A 26,492-nucleotide genomic window follows, 5' to 3' on the forward strand; every position below is an offset into this window, starting at 1 on the left:
TAAAATGTTCAAAAGCGAGTCGCAAATGGTGCATTTTAATGCAAATTTGAGAAAACAAGAAGATTAATAAAGCAACTGTACAACTGAAGCAATGACATCAATAAAGAGATTTCATATGATAATGACTTAGAAGTTACTGCATGATTGTCTGTACAAATGTAGGGGTTATTGCTATGGCTAATGGAAACATGCCATATGTTAATGACAGTGCGCTATGCTACTGCACTATCCATTAGTACAATATTTGTGACAGTGTGACCCAAATGCACCACCAACAACATACTGCCCTCTTACTACACTCATGCTAAATGAGTGGGGCCTGAACCACTACAGCTTTATTGACTTTTTCACTTGGGCAGCGACACATGCTATCAGTTCAACACAATCAGCCAGCCACAGAATAAAGTCCAATACATTTTTTGCCTCATTTCAAATTTACACCGTGCTGTGGCCGCCGTGCTTAATGGGTGCTAGTGCATGCCAACCTGAGTTCACATTCTCCTGAGCCCGCTAGTGTGTGCCTGGGTTCCCAAGTGCTGGATGAATGCGTGTGCTCCTTGGTGTACACCGTGTAGTGCACATATGTTTCTTACTGAGTGCACTTTTTCCTGAGTCTGCAGCGCATGCCTGTGTTCTGGAGTGCTGGACGAGCGCACAATGATGCCTGTCAGATGGGAACCTGTTTGTCTCTGGTCCCAAGTACAGTGCACTAGAGGAGTGCATGTGCTCTTGCAAGAGTAGTGGGTGCATTAGTGTTTGTGTTGCACTGCCTGAGTCTGTCCTCCACATAATTTTGACTCGTAGGGCTCAACATAAAATATTCCCCAGCATAATTAATAACAGCCTTTCTCCTACTTGTATGGCTACTACTAGGGCCTGGTTCACTTCCTTTCACTTTCCAGTCTTTCGTCCTCCCTGGCTGAGAAAGTGGCTACGTTCAGGTACTATGGCTTTCATTGGCTGCAGGTAAACCTGTGAGGGGGTTAGATGTAAACTTAACCAGGGAGTAAAAGACGGGAAGGGCACACAACACTCCTAGCACGTCCCACTCTCTCAGCCTCCTTCTATTCTGATGTCCCCCCAACCCCATTGTTCCTCTGTTATCTCCAGCAAGAGTGTAGTAAAACAAACGTATTCGGGGCATCAAAGCCAGGCTGCCACATCACTGCCCAGCCTTGTCTCGGAGACCTGGAGTGTTGATTAGTGTTTTGGTCTGTGAAAGGCTGCAAGTGAAAGACACGGCAGGGAGGGGCTGAACGCCTCTTAGCAAACCATTGCTAACCATTTAGTCTAAATGATTTAGACAGGATCAGGTTGCATGTAGATGCGCCCAGACACTGAAACTCCAGACTAATTGGGTCTGCGCTGAGGTGATCAAAATCAAAAGCTAGTACTACAAGTAATGTGAATAGGACTAAGTAAATGGAAGAAGGAAGGAAATACAAGGACTCGTACCTGAGCTACTTACTGCTGGTGCTACAAACTTTAAAACCCAGGCAGCGCCAGCACCACATGCTAGATCAATTAGCCACTGAAAAGAAATCGAATTATATTATAGACACAATTTTTTTTACATCCTCCTGATATTCTCTTTTTTACACAGCATGCGACGTGTCCGCTTCTCCAACTCAAAGAGTGCTGCCTTCAGTGGCCCTTCCGACCTGTAGTGCGGTTTGTAAACGTGCAGTGGTGGCGATCAGATTGATTACTACTACTCATAATCTAAATTAACCTCCGTAACTTGTTGTGTGTATGTCTGCCGTGTAACAGATAAATGTCAGCAAAAACAAACTAACGTTCATCCTAAAAAGGGCCAGGACCACATTTAGAAGTACTCGGACCCAAACTTTCTATTCATACAACAGCTTGACATACCATGGCATTGCTTTTCTGTACTAAGGAAAACAGAGCACGGATAGTTCATCTATTTGTGTTAATATGTAGTGCGAAGAACAGAAGACTTGGACAATATAAATTAAAAAACACTTACCTGACCGGTGACCGCCTCTTCTCCTGGCCCGCGTTGGCGCCTCTCTGCCCCTTCAAACGGTCCAGAACACCACGTCCACGTGACGCAAGTGACTGGCAACCCGGCACTCAGCCAATCCTGGCGCTGCAGCAGCGCCAGGATTGGCTGACGGCACAGCCTACTCCTCGCCCGCCGCCTGCCCATTAGGAGACCGAGGGGCTCCTAATGGGCATGCGCAAGGCAGCAAAAACACAAGTACGCATGACTGGGCACGGAGTAAAAAATTAAGCTCCATGCCCACTCATGCGCACTTGTGCTGCCTTTCCCAAAGGCCTCTGACAATGATGTCAGTCAACATGACGCCGGACCGCCCACGGTCCGACGTCATGCTGACTGACATTCACAGAGGAGGGAGCTGCAGCTGCGGACATTCACAAGAGGAGGGAGCTGCGGGCGCGGTCGGGGGGGCTACGCCCCCACGCCCCAATGGACGCACCGCGCCTGTTTACATCCACTTTATTAAACTGCTAATATTATTTTAATTTCTAAGCAGCCGCGGACCCCAGGTTAAGAACCACTACTTTAAAGTAATTATTTTGTTCATTGTCCTTTTCGCTGGTTACGGCACTGGGGTGTCAGTTGTGGGACCAATGGTGGAGAGATCTGCTAGGATGGATTTTGTTAATATAATTTCACCTCTGACAGTCATTGTGAAATGTAAAGGGGTCATAGTATATAGCTAGGTGGGACCTGCAGTAGTGGATTAAATTAAAATCCTCTGTTGGCCAGCAGCACGTGGCAGATCTTTTCAGTTATTCCATGACTGTTCAGTTGGTGATGGGTGGTTTATTTGCTGTGGACTGGTAGTACACTAGGTGATGGACATCCCAGTTACGTGTGTGTCAAGCAGTAAAAGGGAAATATTATACAGCCTGTATGAACTACAATCAACTGCCCAAACGCTGAGAGTTATTGTATTAATATTGCAGTTTATAGATTGTATTGTAAATGCATTTATATATCACTTACTACCCCTGACGAGCTGTTTAGGGGTATGCTAAATTGGGGCAATTAGTTTTAGCATTATTACACAAAGTGCAAATTTGTCATTTCATGCCATAATTTAGTGCAAAATGTGCTCTTAACGTCAATTTTTAGCAGGAGGATTTATTTAACAAAATTCCCAATTTCAGCATAATTTCCACTTCACCCAGGCCTAGTAGTGCTATACGCTGGGCAACATGCTGCTCCGGAACCCACGGGTAATCGTTTTTTGTTTTTTTGGTAACTGGTATTAGACTTACGTTCTTAAGAAAACCATACACTGCATTTACTCTAGTTTCTATGTGACATAATAAATTAATAGGATTTCGGTGTGACCTTTAGTAGGAGAGTGGAATAAGTGAATTCATGTATTGATTGATGGTATTAATAGATGAGCTACAGGAGCTTAGGCATTGTTAGGTTGCATGGGGGGTTCACTTTTAAAGAAGAGTTTGTTATATTTGAAGTAAAGTGTGGGCAATTTGCAGAGATGCCATAATAGGGATTAAGGCAAACATGCATGTGACTCTCAGAGAGAGGAGGCATGCAGATGATTAAAGGAAGAAGAAAAAAGAAAAATGTGTTTACACTATGAAGTTTTAAGACAAAGTCAGTTATCAAGCAGGATTTTTAGGATTATTGTCGAGGCTTTTGAGATTGTATGCAAAACTGTAGACAGAAAACATTATATGCAAGTGTTGCAATATCACTGTAAGCCACGAGAACACCAGTGAGCACACACCACCATCACCCATTGTTGGACCTGGCCATTTTTGCAGATTTATCCCCAAGCTTTCTATCTTTTGCCTCCTGTTCTTCTGACCCTGTTTTTGTTGGCCATATGGTTCTGGGCACTTTACCAGTACAAATCACTGCTCTCTATGCATATTGTGAATATGAGCAGTTATTCATTATAGGCATAAGTGATTTACTGGTAAGTTCCTAGTAAATTGCACTGAGTGTGCCAGGGCTTGTAAATATATCAAATGCCACTAGTGGATTTGCAGCACTGGTTGTGCCACCCACATGAGTACCCTTGTAAATGTGTCTCAGACCTACCACTGTAGTGTCTGCACGTGTAGTGTTAAATTGCCATGTTCACCTGACAAGTACATCCACTTGCCAGGCCCAAACCATCCCTTTTCTAACATGTAAGGCACCCCTAAGATAGGTCCATGGTACCCCGTGGGCAGGGTGAAGTGTATGTGAAAGGTAGGGCATGTACTGGTGTGTTTTACATGTCCTGAAAGTGAAATACTGTGTATTTTGTTTTTCACTGCTGAAAGGCTGTCCGTCCCATCATTGGCGCTGCACTGTAACATTTTAAAAGTTTAACTTTTAATTGGGACAAGATCGAGGAATGGAGTTTAGGCTCTCTGAACTCAGAATTTATTAACACACCTTTTTGTAAAGGTAGTTTTTAAACTGTGAGTTTGAAAATACTACTTTTAGAAAGTGGGCATTTTCTTTATTTACCATTCTGTAGGCCACGGACTGTTTGTGTATTCAGTGTCTGATTTTGATTGGCAGGAACTGAGGATGTGCATTCACTCTAGACAGTCACAAGGGCAATTGAGGTGTGTCCTGCCTTGCCTGGGTGACTCATCGCTGGGCTGAATAGACCTGGGCTGCATTTAGAGTTGTGGGAGGAGTTTCACTAGCACCTGTATAGGCGGTTTCTCCTTTGCAGAATGCTGTCTCCACCCCCTATGGTCATGCTGGACCAGAGAGGACAGACCTGGTTTGGACTGGGCTCAGAGACTCTGAATCAAAGGGAACAATGAGAAAATGGGGTACAAGTATTGGACCTTAAACCCCAAGAGCTGTGTGAGGAGTGCGGCCTTTTCTGTGTGAGTAATGGATTGGCCTGCAGTTGCTGCTTCTGTCTGTGGTGGAGGAAAATGACTTACTTTTTGCACTGCTGTGGTATCCTACTTGTGAAGAAAATCGCCAAGGGCTTGTGTGTGCTTGCCTCCTGTAGGAAGTCTCAGGGAAATCAAAGACTTCATGGAAAGATCTTTGCTGGATCTCAAGGTAACCTGCCTGGAAGGAGGGATGGGAACTGTGTGAGGAGCGCTGCCACTGACATGCGTGGGGTGGGATAGCCTGCAGTTGCTGCTCCTGTCTGGAGTAGGAGAAAGGGCAAGACTGTTCTTTCTCCACTTTGCAAAACATGTGTGGAGCGTTGGATTTTACATCTCAAGAGAATTTCCTGGTGTTTATTTGAACTTCCTCATGCTTTGCTGAGGATTTTGTGCGCCACTCTTGGTAAACACCTGTTGCTTTACTTTTTCTTTGAAAGGCCTTCCCGGGCTGAGGGAAGGTCAAGAAACCAATAACAAGAAGTGACGGCCGCAAGGCAATGACCACCCCCCTATGGGGTCCCACCTGCCGGGAAGCTTTGCTGGAGCTGTGGCAGGTTGCTGTGGTAACCGGAATCGCGAAGCAAGGTAGGCCGGGGGCGCCTATGACAAAGCCCCGGCCCGAGGAACCTCAGCGCCGAAACCAGCACCAGCCGCCGTGTTCACTTCCTGGAGGGACAGCAACATGCCTGTGCCCCGGACCAGTGTTCCCCACCCCAGTGGGATGCACCAGAGAGACGACTGCCCCGTTGGAGCGTTGCTGGGCAACCGAAGACACAGCCCAGATCTTCGGAGGAGTACTGGGCCGTGTCACGTAGTCGGAGATTAGGAGCGGATCTCGTGTGTCGAGCTCACCCTGCTGTGCTCCCTTTCCGGTGCCTCAGCAACTGCATCACACTGGGCGCACTCCTCCCAGAGGCAGTGGGAGGCTAATGGTGGCCAGTCAATTTGAAGCCAGATTGCAATGCCACGCGGCAGTTGTGGTCCTGAGAGGAAGGTTCTGTGCCTACAGGGTCCGTGCGGCGTTAGCTGCCGACCCCAGCGACGACGAGGGCAGGTGGGGGAAGTAATGGCACAAGCCCCTAATGCTAAGAACAGCATGCTAGGATCACCAAGGGGCTGCGATGAAAAAGCTTAGGAACCACTGTAAGCATGCAGGAATGTCGGTGCCTGAAGGACCCAGGTTAACCTACCCTACGAAGGGTGGTAGGAGTACAGGGAAGCTGCCTCCTAGGGGTTCAAGGTACTACTCAGTAATTCCTGGGCTGGTTAATAAGCAGAGTGCAGTTCTTGCATGCATATTATGAATTAGGCGTTTTAGGAATTATATGCTCAGGACCACTGGGGACTCCAACACAGCGAAATGTGGCAATTTAGGAATTCTGTTCCCCCTCTAATGCAATTCATGCCTTGAAGTTATGCTAAAGGGCATGTGTGTGTCGTGTGTGTGTGTGTGGCAGTATTTGTGTCTTTGTCTCTCCCGCAAACCCTTTACACATTGCCACTGGGATAAGCCCGACTGTTCTACCAAGGGGATGAGTAGGTGTCATCTTTTGTATACAACTCCCTTTTCACTGACTAGAGTGGTGGGTTCTGCCTGGCTTAGGTGCATACCCTAGCAAACCAGAAACCCCATTTCTAACACCAATGGAATACATAAAATTAAAAATAAAAATGGATTAATTTTCCCATAAAATCAGACGGAAGGAAAATGCAACAGTAACGTTATATCGTAAGTGTTTGTGCTATAAATGCTCCTCCTCTTTCCCTCTAATAATCTGTGTGGATGAAGGTAAACAGAGCCTGTTTTAGTGAATTTGTACAAAGCAATGCCTCTCAGTGCAGGAAGCACAGGAGCGGTCTCCATTCTGGAGTACCCACAACATCGGAATAATTACATTTGAAAGCTGGCATCGCGCTGTCATTCGGCTTTCCTGTAGCAGTAATCAGACATGCAAAAGGAAAGGCGCTACACTCCCACCCTTCAAAGTTACTATCTACAACACTTGCAGTGCTCGGAAAAAATAAGTATTCAGCATCCCCTACCTAGCAAGGCACTCCTTGAATTCCTAAGGGGAGCCCTGTCTCCATTCTTTCTCACTCCGTTGTCTGCTCTCCACCCTCAACCCATTGGAATTCAGACAATAGGCTTCTATGCCCTCTCAATGACCTTCCATGCTCAAAATACAAGAACAGTTGAGATGTTTTGCTAAAAAATATTAAAATTAGTCTGTACGTAATTCTCTAGTATCCGGAGATTGAGGAGGCAGTGGTAGAAGTCAATGGGCTCTCTAGTAATGGCTTAAGCTACTGCAGCCTGGTACAGCAAACATTTGTGTCTGATTCAATGAGCCACTTGTAACAGCTTAAGGTAATGCTGCGTGCTGAAGCAAAGGACTCGTGTCTGACGCAAGAGGCCTACAGTAGTGCAGCCTGCAACATTTCAAATGCATGCAAAGGGGCTATTTAAAATAGTAAGAACTATAGGTTTTGTCAATGCATGTTCTGAATTGTAACTGGCTATCGGATGGAATGCAGATGTATTTTTGGGTGGTCCAAAGCTGGGAGTGTGCAGACGGTGGGGCGTGGGAATACTGGGCCTTCATTTCCATTAGGAGAAAAGTTATTTCTTGTAAATTGAAAGCAGGTGTTTTTACAATACTAAATAAAATTCAATTCAGAACAACAAAGAAAACTATGACATTACACACGTTGAAATAGTTGTCTAATGTATGTATCTGACAGATATTACTAACAAATATTCCTTGATGCAGGGTGAGAAGTCAGAAACATTTTAAGACAAGAAAAAAACGTTGTTCCTTCATGGACATGAGACCAAAGATCCAGCTGACTCCAAGACATCAAAACAGCCATAGTAACGCATCCCAATGGGTGGATCAATTAATTTGTATAATAATCATGTCACATGCAAATCTATGGATGGTATCAACACTGGAGAGCCAGTGCTAAAATGAGTTTCTCAAACACTTATGTCAATATGATTCTTGTACGGCATTGGCAATCAGTGAGAATCAATAAAGTGAACAGCATACAGGAATCAAGCTTCACCTGAAGAGACTGATGTATGGATTCAAGCTTTGATCTCCTAGGCTGGGGCGACGCACCAGGAAGATTCTGAGGCACTAAACTATGTGAAGATTTAACTGGTTTAAAAAGAGCAGCACTGCGCCCCTCTGATGAGCCCCAAACTCGGTGAAATACAATTAGGAGATTCAGTGAAGCAAAATGCGAGGAAACACATATCCATGCAGATTATTCCAATAAGCATGCTGCACTGGCACATGAGAAATTGGGCTACTTAGTACTACAATTATTTTACAGATTAACTAAGAAAGACACATTATAAGGAGTGCAACGCAATGGAAGACCAGCACGAGAGGTAGGATTATTAACGTGAAGGTACACATCAGAGACAACGATAAGCTTTATGGGAGGGCAGTCAAAATAAGGTTTTTTATGTAATGTAACAATACCAGCATGACTCCTGAGGCTGAAACCTTTGATAAACAGCCCGAGAGTGAAGCAACCCCTGCTGGTTGGATTTATGACTGCATGTTTGTGGCCAAAGTTGGTCAAAGAAAGACAAACACGTTTTGGGATGTGTACAGTGCTTTACTTGCATTATTGCAATTTCATGAAAGGTTGCAATGCATTGCTAATTATAATGATTGCAATAGAATATTTGATTCATTATAAGGATTTCACATGGTGTATGGTCAATAAAGTCAGTGACAGAGCAACGCCTTACGACATGTGATTTTGGTTATTAGGCGTTATAACCTTGATACGGCATGTACGCCTGCCTGATTTAAACTGACCCCTCCCTATATGGTTATGTGCTATATTGTATGGAGGGGCTGTGATCTTTTGGGTCATGACCCTGTAGGGATCAAATGTAATGTTATTAAAGGTATTTCCACCAACCTTATATTTGTAAATGACTGTATAGTATTAAGTAGTGTGTGTGTAACAAATGTACTTTTCCTTTTCTAACGAAAAAGCACAGACTGGACAATAATTTATTGTGTGTTATTATTGCGTGCCAGTAAATGGGGATTACTAGCCCACACCACCTCTCTTGAGTAAGCCTTGGACTGCTTTGCTTCTCTACCCTAAGGGAATCAAGCGCTACTATGGGGTGTTTGTTTCCCAGTGTGGTGCGGGGTAGGGTGGAGGATTGTGGACCCATTACTTGTGCAGGGCACACAACTAATGGTCCAGTTTCTTACACAAAAGTATTAATCCTTTCTAATTCTTTGCCTGGAGGATTGGATCACAATGAGTTAGGGTTCACCTTCCTATTAGGGTATACAGATGAGGCCTGGAGTTGGAGCTTTAGCAACTACCTTGCCAGTGTCCTGATGAATGAAAATCCTTTACAGTTTCTCATCCAGAACACCTGCCGGCTTTTATGAAGATACACCTTTCGAGGTTTTTGACCTTGGCGTCGAGTGGGCTATGCAGCTGGTTTCGTTGCCGGTTGTTGAGGGCTTTACAGTGTTGACTTTGGCTCCGAGCGTAGGTTCTCGATTTTTGGAGCTGACATGGAGTCAATTTACAGTGTAACTTTTCAGGGCCTCGGTGTCCAATGGGCGTTGAAATGTGATGTGGTTTGGTGCAATGGGTGGGACCTTTTTCAGGGCCGACCCAACCTCTTGGGTCATTAGAATTCAAGCTGGAAGTACGGAACCTGTAGGTTTATGCAGTTTTCAGCTGAACCTCAGGGCTTGATGCCAGACTCCCGCAGAAGTGGTGCGCTTCATGTGCTCATACGATGTGCGCTTAGGGGCTAGAGACTGACTCTGAAGAACAAGTTACTTGCCTTCGGTAACGATATATCTGTAGGAGACATTGATTAGTTATGGATTCCTCACCTTAGAATTACCCCCAGGCATCAGACTGAATCCGGAATATTTTTTCTTCAGCAATACCCCTGCGAGAAGATAGGTGGCATCGGTCCACTCCGCGTTCGTCGTTGGCGTTGTGGTCGTCGGAATGACATTGCGGTATCTACTTGGGCGCCGCCCCCGCTCGCGGACGTCAGTTCTTTACACGACATTCCACTCCAGAAGCGCAGAGCCATGCAAGACACTGACCTATGGTGTACGAAAACTAGGGCCCTGAAAGGGAGTCCCTTACTCTAGAAGTCAGTTCGCAGAACGGGGAGGATGGGTGAGGCGGTGAGGAATCCATAACTAATCCAAGTCTCTTACAGATATATTGTTACCGAAGGTAAGTAACTTGTTCATCTAAAAGAGACAATTAGTTAGGGATTCCTCACCTTAGAATAAATACCCCAGCAATACCAACCCCGCAGGTGGGTCTGCGAACCAAGTTCACACCAAAAAGTCCTGGAGAACCGAACGGCCAAAGAAGCCGTCTCTCCGGGCTTGGCTGTCCAGGCAGTAGTGTTTGGTAAACGTGTGCAGTGAAGCCCACGTAGCTGCCTGGCAGATGTCATGAAGAGGGACTCCACGTCCCAAAGAAGTAATAGCTGCCATTAACCTGGTGGAATGGGCAAGCAATCCTACTGGTGGTTCCTTTTTCGCCAAGGAATAGCAGATTTTTATACAAATAAAGACCCATCGAGAGATGGTCCGTTTTTTTACTGCTCGACCTTTCTTGGCACCCACATAGCCAACAAGGAGATGGTCATCCACCCGGAATTGTCTTGTGCGATCCAGATAGAAGGAAAGCGCATGTTTTGGATCCAGATGATGGGACCGCTCTTCCTCTTTAGAAGGAGGCGAAAAGAAGGTGGGCAAAGTGATGGTCTGCCCTATGTGGAAAGAGGCAATCACTTTGGGAAGGAAAGAAGGCCTAGTGCGAAGGACAACTTTGTCCGGATGAACAGCCAGGAAAGGAGGTTTAGACAAAAGGGCTTGAAGCTCACACACCCTGCGAGCAGAGGTGATGGCAACCAAGAAGACAGTTTTGAAAGTTAAAATTCTGAGAGGACAATTATGTAACGGCTCAAAGGGAGCGCACATAAGATGTCAGAACCAAGTTCAAGTCTCACTGGGGCATTACAAAAGGAATAGGAGGGAAGTGATGAGTAATGCACTTAAGGAATCTATTTACAATAGGGGACTTAAAAAGAGAAGGTTGATCAGGAAGCCTGAGAAAGGCTGAAATGGCTGAGAGATAGCCCTTCAGAATGCCCACAGCAGATCCCTGCTGGGCCAAAGAAAGGAGGAACAAGAGAACCTCAGAAAGAGGGGCGGAAAGGGGATCCACAGTCTTTGCTGTGCACCATGCCACAAATGTGTTCCATCTGCAGGCCTACACCGTTCTGGCGGCCAAAATAACGTTACAGACTTCAGGAGGAACGTCGAAAGCCGTCACCTGCCGCCACTCAATCTCCACGCAAGGATGTGGAGGCTGGACAGGTTCAGGTGGAGGACCTTCCCCTGCTGCTGCAACAGAAGATCCTTCCGAAGAGGCAGTCTGATCCGAGGATCGATGGCCATGTATAACAGCTCAGGATACCAGACTCTTCGTGCCCAATCCGGAGCCACAAGAATAATTTGGGCCCAGTCACACTTGCTCTTCTTCAGCACTCTGGGTAGAAGTGGTATAGGCGGAAAGACGTAAAGAAGACCGCAACTCCACTCGCAACGAAAAGCGTCGCCAAGCGAGTGCCACCTTGGAAATTCTATTGCGCAGAACTGCTGACATTGCGCATTTCTCTTCGGTGGCGAATAGATGTAACCAAAGCTCTCCCCACTGCTGAAAGAGACCTTGCACCACCTAAGAGTGAAGAGGTCATTGTGATCCATCATGCACCTGCAGCTGAGTTTGTCCGCTCTGGCGTTCAGAGAACCTGCCAGGTGTTGAAACACCAGGGATATGCCCTGATGTTCCAGCCAAGTCTAAAGGCTCTTGACATAGGGTCCACAACCCCGTCCCGCCATGTTTGTTGTAGTACCACATGGGGGTGGTGGTGTCCGTGAACATCTGCACTACTCTTCCCTACACAGAGGGCAGGAATGCCTTTAGTGCAAGACGAATCGCCCAAAGCTCCAGAAGGGTGATGTGGAGCCCAGACTTCGCTGGAGACCAGAGGCCTCTGATCTCTGCCTCTCCCATGTGGCCACCCCACCCCAGAAGTGATGCATCCGTCACCACTGTAAACTCAGGTTGGGAAAGAGAGAGAGATCTGCCATTGACCCAATCCTGGTTCGTGAACCACCACTGAAATTGTCAAGAAGTGCTCTCCGAGATCTTGACGCAATCAAACAGATTCCCCTGATGCTGTACCTACTGGAACTTCAGGTCCCACTGCAAAGCCCGCATATGTCACCTGGCATGATCCACCAGCAGGATGCAGGAGGCCATGAGTTCCAGCATTCTCAGAGTCATTCTGACTGAAACACGGGATAGAGGCTGAAAGATTGGAATCATAGCCTGAATAGCCCGGACTAGCTGCTCAGGAGGAAAAACCTGAAACTTCGTTGTGTCCAGAACCGCTCCGATGAAAAGGAGCTTCTGAGAGGGAATCAGGTGTTACTTGGCCACGCTGATAGTGAACCCCAGCGAATGCAGGTCAGCCGTAGTCTGGAGGCGGGAGACGACTGCCTGGGGCAAGCCCGCCTTTAACATCCAGTCAAGATAGGGGAAGACTGGAACCCCTGATCTGCGCAGATGAGCTGCGACTACCGCCATCACTTTCGTGAACACCCGAAGGGTGCTGGTAAGGCCAAAGGGGAGCACGGTAAACTGAAAGTGCTCGTGGCCTACCGTGAACCGTAGGTAACGCCAGTGGGCTCCCGGGTCGAGGGCAGACAGGACCTGAGCCTGTGTTAACATTTTGAACTTCTCCTTCCAGAGGAAGCGGTTGACGTTCCTGAGTTCAAAGAAAGGACGCAGGCCCTTGTCCTTCTTGGACACCAGAAAGTAGTGGGAATAGCAACCACGACCTACTTCTGGGACAGGAACTCGCTCGTTGGCTCCCTTGGCCAAGAGAGCCGTAACTTCCTGCTGGAGAAGGGCCAGGTGATCCTCTGACATGTGATAGAATTGAGATGGCATGGATGGAGGGGCAGTCTCGAAGAGGAGGGAGTAGCCTCTTCAGATTATCTGCAAAACTCGCCTGTCCAACGTGATGTTGAGCCAGTGGGGGAAGTGATGACGAATCCTGCCGCCCACTGGCGATTGATGGGCCTGAAAGGCCGGACTAGGAGGGTTTGGAGGCTGCTGCAGAGGGGGTGTTGGTGGACTGGCCCACCCGCTGGCCCCCTGACCTACGGTGGTGGGATCCACGTCCCCAGCCGCGCAGAGGGTGGACAGCATGCGCAGGCCTGTGGCCCTGGGCGGAACGTGGCAGGGGCCACCTTCCGTAGCCATGGAAGGTGTGAAAAGCAGACTGTGCTGCATGGGAGGTGGAAGCAAGGCCTAAGGATCTGGCCGTAGCCCTAGAATCCTTAAAGCGCTCAAGCGCGTTATCGGTCTTGTCGGAGACGGCCATCAAGGGCATGTCCAAAAGCGTTGCTTGTACATCACCCGAGAAGCCAATGGACCTCAACCAGGTGTAGTGTCTCAGTGCAACTGACATCGAAATCTTCCTGCCCAGTGAGTCGGCGGTGTGCAGCCCACACCGGATGGTGAACTTCGCTGAGTCTCTCCCTTCGGCAACAGCACGGGAGAGCACGGCCCGGGCACTATGGCAGCACCTGCGCAACCGTGTCCCACACTGAGTGGGAGTAACGGCCCAATAGACATGCAGTGTTCACCGACCGCAGTCCCAAGCTGGAGGAAGAAAACATCTTCTTTCCAAGGTGGTCCAGCTGCTTGGATTCCCTATCAGGTGGTGCGTTAGGGAGTGCGCCTTTGGGCAATGAGGCTTGGACTACCAAGCTCTATGGGGTAGGATGGGAAGAGAGGAAAATGGGGTCGGCCGGGGCACTGGCGGTGGCATTGGGCAATCATCCTGTCCACAGGAGCCCCTGTGGTGGGCTTGGACCAAATGCCCAAAAGGATGTCTGTAAGGGCCTCATTGAACAGCAGCAGGGGCTCGGAAGAGGCCGCAGCCGGTTGAAGCACCTCGGTCAGGAGGTTAGTCCTGACCGCCACCGTAGGAAGCTCGAGGTTTAAGGCCTCGCCTGCCCTACGCAACACCACTGCTTAAGACACACCCTCCTCCGTAGCCACGGTAGGGGGCGATAGCATGCCAAGGTCTGGGGAGGTGTCCAGACCACTGGCGTCATCCAACTCCTCTCTCCAGTCCGATTCCTCTAACTGGTCTACAAGAGGGTCCCCAGACCCCTCCCAGTCCTCCTCACTCTCTCCTGGTAGCCACTCAGGGTGGTAGGAAATATCAGGGGAGAACAGGGGTACAAGAGTACCGGTCGGTGCCGGTCCCAACATCGGACGACGTTGGTCCGGCTCCGTGTCCTCAACGAGGGGTAGGACGGGCCGACACCGGCTGGGGACACAGCCGGCGGCAGAGGTGTCGTCACTGGATTCGACATCGGAGGTGTCACGAGGTCGACCGGTGCTGATCTGGATCCAGGCCTGGGTCCTTGGGGGCCCTGCAGCGCCAAAACCGCTGGTATTAAAGGCCTAGAGCCCCCAACCGAATCCGCAGGCCCGAGGGCGACTGGCGGAGTCGGGCTGCCCGAAGATGGTGTGCAAGGCTTTGTAAAAGCTTCGAAGCTGGGCAGGGGCCGCTCCGGCTCCCGGAAAGGGAGGAAAGGCTGGAGTCGACCCAACCTTCCTCTTCTCGCATCGGCCGACGGACGGGGAGAACGTAAAAAGCAACAATGCTTGTCGCTTGTCACCTTCCTCTTGTGCTTCGACTTATTCGAAGACGAAGACTTCGATGAGGAGTGGTGGTGGCAGCTCCGCGACCGGTCCCGCGACCTCCATTTCGACCAGGACCTCGAACGGCGCGGTGCGGACTGCCGGGCCTCAAGAAGCTTTTGGGACCGCTCCCGCAAAGACTTTGGGGTCATGGCAGTTGGAGCACGACTTTGGATCATGCTCCAGGCACCAAAGGCACACGAGGTGCGGGTCCGTGACCTACATCAATTTGAGACAGGAGTCACAAGCCTTGAAGCCGGTCCAACATGACATCCCTCCGTGCACCAGGAGTCAATCGACTGAAAAAAGGTGTCGACAAAAGTTGCAAAAAGTGACTTGAGGTACCGCTCTCTCTGGATCTGCGCTGGCTGGTGCGGAAAAAGAAAGAACTGACGTCAGCGCACGAGGACGGCATCTAAGTAGACACGTGATGTCCTTCCGGCGACCACGATACCGATGACTAACGCGAAGTAGACCGATGCCACCTATCGACGCGCAGGGATACTGCTGAAGAAAATATTCTCCGGATCCAGTCTGACACCTGGTGGTAATTCTAAGGTGAGGAATCCATAACTAATTGTCTCTTTCAGATACACAGATGCGTGTGGCATCATTTTAGTTTTCAGCCCCAAAGATGGATTGTGATCTGCCTGCTGCATGAGAAACTCTTCTTCTCTGTTGGAGTCCTCTGGGAAGATGGGCCCTGGATCTTCTCCTGTTTGGGTCGCTGGAATGCCCGAAGGACTGGCCACTTCTTCGTTGGTGTCCAAAACATCTTCAGACTTGACTATTTTGGGCTTCTCCAACAAGGCCTGCCTCTACAACTTGAAGTATGCCAACTTTCTTTCTCTCTGATATCTGAAAGTGTTCTTGCAGCAGAATGCAAGAGAGTCTTCGCAGGATTACTTGACATGTTCTGGGGAAGAGGCAGAGGTTACCACGTGGTGGCCGCTTCAAGAGAACTTAGTGCTGCAGCAGTGGAAGGGAATCTGCTATATCTCAATGCCGTGGGTACATTCTCAAAGGAGCTTTGGCAAACACTTGAGAGAAATAGCAACCCAATGCCAAGGTGTACGGAGGTGCCCTGACAGTTTTTTTTTTTTAAGACATATTTGTTTATTTTCACTAGTACATACCAGAAAAAACTGTTACACAACCAAATACCGTTGTCAATCACATCACATATAAGGTAGCTTCATACAGTAGGAGAATTACTTCATCATCATAATAACATGTTCAAAACACACATTTGCATAAATGTAGGAGGCTGGCTTGGTATACTGTGCATATTAACTTAAGTGACGCACAGTGCACTAATCCAGACCTTATAGTGATTTTAGTGGTCTTGACCACCATAGAAAGCTCTCTAAGTGGTAGCTGTGGAGAGCAGCCGTCAGACTGATCCAGAAGGAGTGTTAAGTAGCTTGTTTTATCAGATCGAATCATGTAATGTAGGTTAAATAAAAAAAGAAGCACACAGTGTTTATATAGTAGTAAGTAGCAATAGTAATAAATCTTTATTCGATTATGCATCATAATCATAAAAAATACAACATAAAAACCACATAAATACCTTGAAAACATTAAAACATACAGGCCCCCGTATTGAGCCCAGATTCTTTTTGCGGTTAGCAAACAGTGTAAAGGAAAACAGAGCAACCTAAAAGTCAAATCATTGCAAATTAGCCACTCATAATTTTATTCCAATATAGAGCACCTTTTAGATAGGAAGAGACAGCCAACATCACTCTTTGGTGCAAGACACTGTCAGTTCGGCTCAGGAGAAAGCACACCCCCCCCAGGTCCCTTCCGCCAGCGGGCGAGTGCCATACGGAAGTGCAGTCGCTGGGCATGCCAAGGATAAGAGGTAGCTGAAAGTGTCCCAAATCTAAATCTGTGCGATTACCAGGATCCCCAAAAGACAGCCTCCACTCGGCAGCCCCACTTCAGCCCCCAGGCCAGGGAATGATATTGCACCAGGCCACTGTTCCATCAGGAGGAATCGCCCCACTCAAGGTACCGCTGGTTAGAGCGTATCGAAGTATTGGGACCTGTTGAAGGAGGCAGTTCAGGGACCCGGTGTGAAGGACCTCAGCCAAAGGTGAATTGACAATGTTCTCGGGGATTCGCTTGCTGGCACGGGGCTTTAGTTCTCTGCCTACGCCTCCCATTTGGATAGGAAGACCTTTCCCCATAGGGAACCGCTGCGGTGACTGCCACCCCAGGAAAGATCTACGAGGCCAGGTGCTACGTCGTCTGCTGCTGGTGCCTCCTCTCACTGTCCTGAGAAAGGCTTTTCCACACGTGAGGGACACCTCACTTTGCAACAGTGCCGACCCTCACAGTGGGCTCTCAGGCAGTCCTCCTCCTCACCTCTCCTCTTGATCCCAACAGGGTAACAAACCTCAGCTCCAATCATCCGCAAGGTGAGTGATCCGTGCTCCCAACCACGACATGGGAGCAAAGGTTCTTCTTACAGAGGGCGGCCCGGCCGGTCCCTGAAGACCAAGAGCTGTGCATCAACTTGCCCAGGAGCCACATGGTGAACCAGACCTTCCAACGCCTCTTGCTTCCACAGCCGCGGAAGCCAGCAAGGCTGGCGCGCAAATCACGGCCGTGCAGCAGGTAAACCAAGAACCGCCCTCCTGGCTTTACCGAAATACCCGCCGCCAAGGCCCAGCAAGAGCTGCAGGATCGGGCCAAGTAGCCGCCTGCAGGTCTTCTCAGGAAGGGGTTGCTTATCTCGATCTGGGTCTCACTCGCCACTCCCCATGGAACCAGGAGTAGAGCGCAACAAGAAGTCCTCTGGCCTGCCATAGGCCCGGGGCAGCGCAGGCCTCTGTGTACAGCATGAGGCAGATCAGCTCCAGATGGAAAGAGGAGCCAGACTTCAGGAGATCTCCCTTGCGGAACTGTTGGGTACAGGGAGGGCTGCGCATGACCTGGTGCCCTTAGATGGAGAGTGGGGCACATAATAATAAAGGATTTTAGATGCAAGGAATCGGAGCTCCCTGAGGGCACGTCCTGGCAGTTATCTTGGCTGGCTACATCCCGTGCCCTGATAGCTGACCAGCAGATCCAAGTTAAAGCAGTGCAAAAAGAAGTTATCATTGGTGCAATGTCTTGTTTTTGGTGCAGGGATCGAAGAACAAGTTACTTACCTTCGGTAACGATGTATCTGTAAGAAACATTAGTTAGTTAGATTCCTCACCTTAGAATATCCCCAGGCGTCAGACTGGATCCGGAAGATTTTTCGTCAGCAATACCCCTTGCGCGTCGCTAGGCGTCGTCTGCGGCTCCGCGTCCGTCGTCGGCGTCGTGCGCCGGGATGACGTCGTCGCAGTACTTAGACGCCGCCCTCGCGCGCTGACGTCAGTTCTTGTACATAGCCTTCCGCGCCAGGAACGCAGAGCCATGCAAAGACCGACACTGGTGCCAAAAATAAAATCTAGGGGCCTGAAAAGGATAACCTTAACCCTAGATGTCAGTTCGCAGAACGGGGAGGATGGGTGGGTCGGTGAGGAATCTAACTAACTAATGTTTCTTACAGATACATCGTTACCGAAGGTAAGTAACTTGTTCATCTGAAAGAAACACGTTAGTTAGATTCCTCACCTTAGAATAGATACCCAAGCAATACCATCCCCGGTGGTGGGTCTGCGAACCAAGATCACACCAGAAAGTCCTGGAGGACAGAACGGCCAAAGAAGCCATCCCTCCGGACTTGGCTGTCAAGGCAATAATGCCTGGCAAACGTGTGTAGCGAAGCCCACGTTGCCGCCTGACAGATGTCCTGCAAAGGGACACCCCGTCCCAAAGCAGTAGTAGCCGCAGTGGCCCGAGTAGAATGGGCGCGCAGCCCAGCAGGAGGGTCCTTTGTTGCCAAGGAATAACAAATTTTGATGCACAAAACGACCCACCGAGAGATGGTCCGTTTGTGCACAGCTTTCCCCTTCTTAGCACCCACGTATCCAACGAAAAGTTGGTCGTCCACCCGGAACTGCTTTGTGCGGTCCAAATAAAAGGAGAGCGCACGTTTTGGGTCCAGACGGTGGAGCCTCTCTTCCTCTTTGGAAGGATGCGGAGGCGGAAAGAAGGTGGGCAAGGTGACAGACTGCCCAAGATGAAATGGAGTCACCACTTTCGGAAGAAAGGAGGGACGAGGCCGAAGGACAACCTTGTCCGGATGAACAGACAGAAAAGGAGGCTTTGAAGATAAAGCCTGGAGCTCACTCACCCGTCTAGCCGAGGTGATGGCTACCAGAAAAGCAGTCTTAAGAGTCAGAAGACGAAGGGGACAATTGTGAAGAGGCTCGAAGGGAGCGCACATCAGGAATGTCAAGACAAGATTCAAGTCCCACTGAGGCATTACAAACGGAACAGGAGGGAACGTGTGAGTAATGCCCTTTAGAAAGCGTGTAACTACAGGGGACTTGAAAAGAGAAGGCTGATCAGGAAGCCGCAAGAAGGCAGAGATGGCAGCAAGATAACCTTTCAGGGTGCCCAGGGCAGAGCCCTGCCGGGCCAAAGAAAGAAGAAAGAGTAGAACCTCAGAAAGAGGGGCGGAAAGGGGATCCACAGCCTTTGCTGTGCACCATGCCACAAATTTGTTCCACCGGCAGGCGTATACCGTCTTTGTGGAGGGACGCCTGGCTGCCAGAATGATATCACAGACTTCAGGAGGCAAGTCAAATGGCATCAACTGCCGCCGCTCAATCTCCACGCATGGAGGTGGAGGCTGGACAGGTTCGGGTGGAGGACCGTCCCCTGCTGCTGCGACAGAAGATCCTCCCGAAGGGGCAGACGTATCGGAGGATCGGTCAACATACTGAGTAGCTCGGGATACCAGTACCTTCGTGCCCAGTCCGGAGCCACCAAGATGACTTGGGCCCGGTCGCGCCTGATCTTCTTCAGCACTCTGGGCAGAAGTGGTATAGGCGGAAAGGCGTACAACAGACCGCAACTCCACTCGTGACAAAAAGCGTCGCTGAGCGAGTGCCGCCTTGGAAATTCCAACGCGCAGAACTGCTGACATTGCGCGTTCTCTTCGGTGGCGAATAGATCTAACCAAGGCTCTCCCCACTGCTGAAAGAGACCTTGCGCCACTTCGGAGTTCAGACGCCATTCGTGATCCATCATGCACCGGCGGCTGAGTTCGTCTGCTCTGGGGTTCAGAGAGCCCGCCAGATGTTGAACCACTAGGGTGACGCCCTGGTGTTCCAGCCACGTCCAGAGGCGCAGAGCCTCCTGACAAAGGGTCCACGACCCCACCCCGCCCTGTTTGTTGCAATACCACATGTCGGTGGTGTTGTCCGTGAACACCTGCACGACACTGCCCCTGACAGAGGGAAGGAAGGCTTTCAGTGCAAGCCGGATCGCTCTCAACTCCAACAGGTTGATTTGGAGACGAGACTCCGCCGGAGACCAGAGGCCTCTGATCTCCGCCTCTCCCATATGGCCACCCCATCCCAGGAGGGACGCATCCGTCACTACGACATGCTCCGGTTGGGGAAGGGAGAGGCTTCTGCCCATGACCCAATCGCGGTCCGTGAGCCACCACTGCAACTGCTTCGCAGTGCCCTCCGAGATCAAGACATGGTCGGACAGGTTGCTGTGATGCTGGGCCCACTGAAACTTCAGGTCCCACTGCAGAGCCCGCATGCGCCGCCTGGCGTGAAGCACTAGTAGGATGCAGGAGACCATCAGCCCCAGGAGCCGCAACACTAGCCTGATCGAAACCCAGGATAGAGGCCGAAAGATGGGAATCAGGGCCTGAATACCCCGGACCCGCTGTTCCGGTGGATAGACCCGGAACTGCGCCGAATCGAGAACCGCTCCGATGAAAAGGAGCTTCTGAGAGGGACTCAGGTGTGACTTCGGCACGTTGATGGAAAACCCCAGCAAATGCAGGAGATCCGCCGTAGTCTGGAGGTGGGAGACGACTGCCCGGGGCGAGCCCGCCTTCAACAACCAGTCGTCGAGATAGGGGAAGACTGGAACCCCTGATCTGCGCAGATGAGCTGCGACCACCGCCATCACTTTCGTGAACACCCGAGGGGCACTGGTGAGACCGAAGGGGAGCACGGTAAACTGAAAGTGCTCTGGGCCCATTGTGAACCGCAGGTAACGCCGGTGGGCCGGCAGGACGGGGATGTGGAAATATGCGTCCTGCAAGTCCAACGCTACCATCCAGTCTCCGGGGTCTAGGGCAGCTAGAACCTGAGCCAAGGTCAACATCTTGAACCTTTCCTTCCGGAGGAAGGCATTGACGTTCCGGAGGTCCAAGATAGGGCGTAGGCCCCCTTTGCCCTTCTTGGGAACCAGAAAGTAGTGGGAATAACAACCACGACCTACTTCTGGACTCGGAACGCGCTCGACGGCCCCCTTGGCCAAGAGGGCGGAAACTTCCTCGTGGAGAAGATTCAAATGATCCCCCGAGATACGGTGGTGCTGCGGTGGCATGGCTGGAGGGGTCGTCTCGAAGGGGAGGGAGTAGCCCCTTCGGACGATTTGCAGCACCCACCTGTCCGATGTGATGGACCGCCAGTGGAGCAGGTGATGGCGAACTCTGCCGCCCACAGGCGTGGAATGGGCCTGAAAGCTCGGACTAGGAAGGTTTTGAGGCGGATGCTGCCGGGGTGGATGTGGGCTGACCTCGTCGTCCTCCAGAACCGCCTCGGCGGAAACCACGTCCGCGACCGCGCGCAGGTTGATTCTGCGGCTGGTGGCTAGGCGCACGTGAGGAGGCACCCCTTCCTTGGCCACGAAAGGGGCGAAAGGCGGAAGTTTGCGACCGCGGGGCCGAGAGGCCCAAGGACTTGGCCGTAGCCCGGGAGTCCTTAAAGCGATTCAGCGCACTGTCCGCTTTCTCGCCAAAAAGGCGAGTGCCATCAAAGGGCATGTCCATGAGAGAGCTCTGGACATCACCCGAAAATGACGTGGACCGCAGCCAGGCGTGACGTCTAAGCGCCACTGAGGTAGAAATCGCCCTACCCAGCGAGTCCGTGGTGTCAAGCCCACATCGTATAGCATGTCGCGCGGCATCCCTCCCATCGGCCAGAGCCTGGGTAAGTCGTGTCCGGACCTCCTCCGGACACAGGGGCAGCACGTCCTCCACCGCATCCCACAGAGAGTGGGAATAACGGTCCAAGAGACAAGCGGTGTTCAAAGACCGCAGGCCCAAACTAAGGGAGGAGAACAGCTTCTTGCCAAACTGCTCTAGTCTCTTGGAATCCCGGTCCGGCGGGGCGGTCGGGAAAGAGGATTGGGAGGTGGAGGCCTGGATAACCAGGCTCTCAGGGGTAGGGTGTTGGGACAGAAAACTGGGGTCGCCCGGAGCAGGGCGGTGGCGCCTGGCGACGTTCCTGTCCACAGGAGGAACTGTGGAGGGCTTGGACCAGGTGCCCTGTAGAACGTCAGTGAGGGCCTCATTGAATGGCAGCAGAGGCTCAGTGGAGCTTGCTGAAGACTGAAGCACCTCAGTGAGGACGTTCGTCCTCACAGCCACGGCAGGTAGCTCGAGCCCAAGGGCTGCGGCCGCCTTGCGCAGCACCACGGAGAAAGCAGCACCCTCCTCCGAAGCCACAGTCGGAGGAGAGATGAATCCAGTGTCTGGCGAGGTATCCAGGCCACTGGCCTCCCCCAGTTCATCTGCCCAGTCCTGGGACAGTTGGGCCTGAGCGACCATTGGATCCTCGGATCCCTCCCAGTTGTCCCCATCATCCGACTCCTGGTATAGAGGAGAAAGTAACGGAGCCGGGCGGTAGACAAAATGTGTCTCTAGCGGCGTCGATCTCGGCGTCCATCGACGCCGGACCGGCGCCGGGCCCGGAGCGGGACTGAACTGGGGCACGACGTCGAGCGGAGTCGACGTCGGCGTCGGGGGTGGAACCGGTGTCGACGCCGGCGGAGGAGGCGTGACAAGGTTGACCGGCGTCGACGGGGACTCGAGAACGGGTCCCTCGGGCGCTTGCGGCGTCGAGGCCGGAGCCGTCAACGGCGCCGGGGCCGGAGCCACCGGCAGGCAAGGCATCCCAGTCGGGTCCGCGGGGCCCGAAGGCGCGCCAGCGGGCGCCGACGGCGGAGCCAGGTTCCTCATGGCCGAGAGGAAGGTACTGACCTCCGCCGGCGTCGCGTCAGTCCCAGGGACCGGAGGGTATGGGGATGGGCGCGGCGCCTGCGGCTCCGCTGGAGCCGCGGGGGTGGAACCACCCTGACCCTCGACCGAGTCACGCGACCGGCGAGGGGAGTCCGAAGAGCGATGTCGCCTCTTGGACTTCTTGGAATGCTTCGACTTACCCGAAGACTTGGATCCCGACGACCGATGGTGACGTCGGCTGCGGCTCCGCGACCGATCCTTGGACCTCCTCCTGGACCGGGATCGAGAGGCGCGCGGAGCCGAGTGGCGAATCTCGAGAAGCTGACGGGACCGCTCCCGTCTAGCCTTCGAGGTCAGGGCCTTGCAGTCCGAACACGACTCCGCGTCGTGATCGAGGCCCAAGCAGTAAAGACACCGGCGGTGATGGTCCGTAACCGACATCAATCGGTTACAGTCCGTACAGGCTTTAAACCCAGGCATCCTACCGGCACCGGTGGCGAGACACGATCAAAAAGGATCAAAAAAGTTAGTCAAAAATTGACTAAAGGGGTAGCTCTCCCGGATCTGCGCTTACTGGCGCGGAAAAAAGAAGAACTGACGTCAGCGCGCGAGGGCGGCGTCTAAGTACTCCGACGACGTCATCCCGGCGCACGACGCCGACGACGGACGCGGAGCCGCAGACGACGCCTAGCGACGCGCAAGGGGTATTGCTGACGAAAAATCTTCCGGATCCAGTCTGACGCCTGGGGATATTCTAAGGTGAGGAATCTAACTAACGTGTTTCTTTCAGATATGTTATGCACAGTTGTTGCATTACCTTACCGAAGTGTCTCACTGTTCATACAGACAGTTGCATTCAAAATTATTGCCTGCATATTTCCAGAGTATCTATTGCCATTGTAAAGTTTAGAAGTGCTCAGATTCCCAATGAAAGGACAGCATCTATCCTCTCAAAAACATTTAGGCAAAGCACACAAATCATTCTGTCTCAATAAACAGTTATGTGATGCGTAGGTTAAAACACAGTGTGTGATTCATAATCCATATGTCCATCACTAGTGATGCATTAATGGAAAAATTCACTCATTCAAAAAATAAATGAACAATGACTTCAATTCTTGCAGGTATGTTTCTTGCACTTATTACACATTTTCTGAAGCATTCACATTTCTTGACAGGACTCTAAAGGATGAATAATTGTCAAATGATACTCACCAACAAGTCGTATTACATTTAGGGTAGTGTTGGTTAGGATGGGTGCATTCACCTTGTTCAGGCTGTAATCTGACCTTTTCCTGCTTCTCAGAGTTTCACGAGATACGCTTAATTAAAAGAAACACAAAGTCAATTACTCGAGGCTGTGTAATAGCAATTGACAAAGTGGAAACCTGTTGTCTAGTGACGAGGCAAATCATCTAAGAGCATGAAAACCAGAACAATTATTACTTACATTAATATATATTTTTTTAAACCGTCAGTCCTTGTTCTAAGCAATATAAAGCTGAATCCCAGCCATGACTGTGGGCAAACTCTACCCCCAGAAAATCTATGTCTCAAAAGTGCGTTGAGATGCTGGGTGGATCGGAGATGGTGTTATCCTCAAATCATTAGGCAATGAGTCCCGGAGAGAAGTTTAAAACAGTATTTCAAAATAAAGGCAATAAGTAAAGGACAGTCTCAGAAAGTGATTTCTAGAGGAGTTTAGAAAAACCAAGGTTTATTTACAAAAAAATCAAAGGTACAATTCAAAAACAGTATAAATAGTAGAAGTAGAGGTAGATGCAGCAATAACCTAATTTAAAATGCATTAAAATCATGCCTTGACAGCTCTAAGTAAATAAGAACAATGCAAAACAATAGACAAAAAAAATTAAAAATGAGACAGCATTCCTAGCGGTCAGGGAAAATCATCTGTCTCACTCCAATTTAGACACTCATTTTCTGCTCCTGGACTTGGTCTCCAGTTTAATGTGAACAGGTCTAAAGCAGTTTCTAATAGGCGCCTCACCTGGCTGACGCTGATCCCAGTGCACCAACACCAAAGCAACTTCAGCTCTCCTAGGGTAAAATGGCCTTCATGTTTATGGTGCCTGACAGGAGCAGCTTGCTCACTGCCAGGTATGATCACTATACAGCCCACGTGTTAAAGCAGTTTTGCCAAGCTTCCCACATCTATGCTAACATATTTAAATTCAGAATTGCTACTACAACACATATCATCCATCATCTACACAATAGGCTGCTGCATGATTATGTTGAGAAGCTGAAGCGTAGGGAATCTACTGTAAATCAAGGAAAAACAAACAGGTCCTATGGCCACTGGCACATCCATTAGGAAGCTCTATTGCGGTTTTGTTAGCGACTACCAGCAATGCAACTAATGTAGCTGGTGGTGTCACAGCAAGGGCCTGCTGGGAAGACTGACAGAAGCAGGGTGTGTTCCTTCTGGGACTGGTGGAAATAGCAACGCACCTCCACTGCAATTCATGTGAAAAGGAGGGAAATGGTTGCTGAGTGGGTCCCACAGTATTCAAATTAGACTGTGGTCCAGCTATAATAAATGGAATATTTTACCACTGGGGGCACCTTACTATTAGATCTACTGCCCATTAGCAGATGATCCCCATATTAATGAGCCAGAGCAGCCCAAGAGTTATTCAGAGAGGTGGTGTCCGCTAGAAACGGGAGTGTCACTCTATGCGGCCTTCCCATATCGACGACGGCCCAGCTAAGAGCTTCAATCAACAATGCCGCTAGACTCATCACCGGCTCTAAAAGAAATTGTCAAATTTCCCCAGACCTTAGAGCCCTCAACGGGCTACCTTTAGAGGCTAGAATTCAACTGAAAATCGCATGTATGACGCACAAGGCCATACATCACAATACCCCGAGTTACCTAACGCAGAAACTGGTACTATCTTGTGGTAACCGAACCTCCAGGAGCTCCAAGAATCTTCTTCTGAAACCGCAAAGATGTGCCAAGAAGAAAACTTACATCCGGACTTTCTCAGGAATGGCGCTCAAGATCTGGAATGCCTTGCCCCCAGAAACGAGACAGAACCCATCTACTGCCTCTTTCAAAAAAAGAAGTGAAATCTATACTCCTGGCCAAATTTACCTGATCTATATATACACCCCTGTAATATATTTGCTTGCGTGTTTTAGTTATTACTCTGTATTAGACTCAGCCATATTCTTCACTATGTTTTGTCCTGTTTCTTATATATGTTTTGTAAAGCGCTCTGATACCCGCAAGGTTCGTGTTAGCGCTATATAAAATCTTCAAAATAAATAAATAAAATAAATCGCTATCAACATGTGCCCAAAAATCCTCACACTTCTTGCATTTGGCATTATCACTAAGCAACAATTCTGTAAAGTGTCGCCACATGGATAATATAGCATTCACAGCCTCTAGGATCGAGAACCACCAGCTAAATGACACAGTTGGGAAGACTCTTTCTTTGATGCCACACAATGCAGAAAATGAGAAATATTTGCATTTTAGTTCCCGCGCAAAATAAAACAGTGTACTCGAATGGACAACAAAGTCAATGGCATTTTTCATTTACTCTGAAGAATGTAAAGATGCTTTCAGCACACCATTTAGCAAGTGGTAAGGATCTCTCACAGGGAAGCACATCAGCTCAGGTATCAATTTTGACAGGACATCACACAACGTTTTCATATATGAAGC

The 26,492-nt window shown here is 50.0% G+C and overlaps 1 protein-coding gene across 1 annotated transcript in view; it reads right to left on the reverse strand.

Moving 5' to 3' along the window:
• The window catches only part of VPS50 (VPS50 subunit of EARP/GARPII complex), a 748,521-nt gene that overhangs the window by 401,391 nt on the left and 320,638 nt on the right, over positions 1-26,492 (reverse strand). The window contains exon 20 of the mRNA XM_085630983.1: positions 24,011-24,117. Within this exon, the coding sequence (XP_085487109.1) occupies positions 24,011-24,117 (107 nt within the window). The remainder of the gene's footprint in view (positions 1-24,010; positions 24,118-26,492) is intronic.

Source organism: Triturus cristatus, chromosome 10 (assembly GCF_964204655.1).
Source record: "Triturus cristatus chromosome 10, aTriCri1.1, whole genome shotgun sequence".
Classification (NCBI taxonomy): domain Eukaryota; kingdom Metazoa; phylum Chordata; class Amphibia; order Caudata; family Salamandridae; genus Triturus; species Triturus cristatus.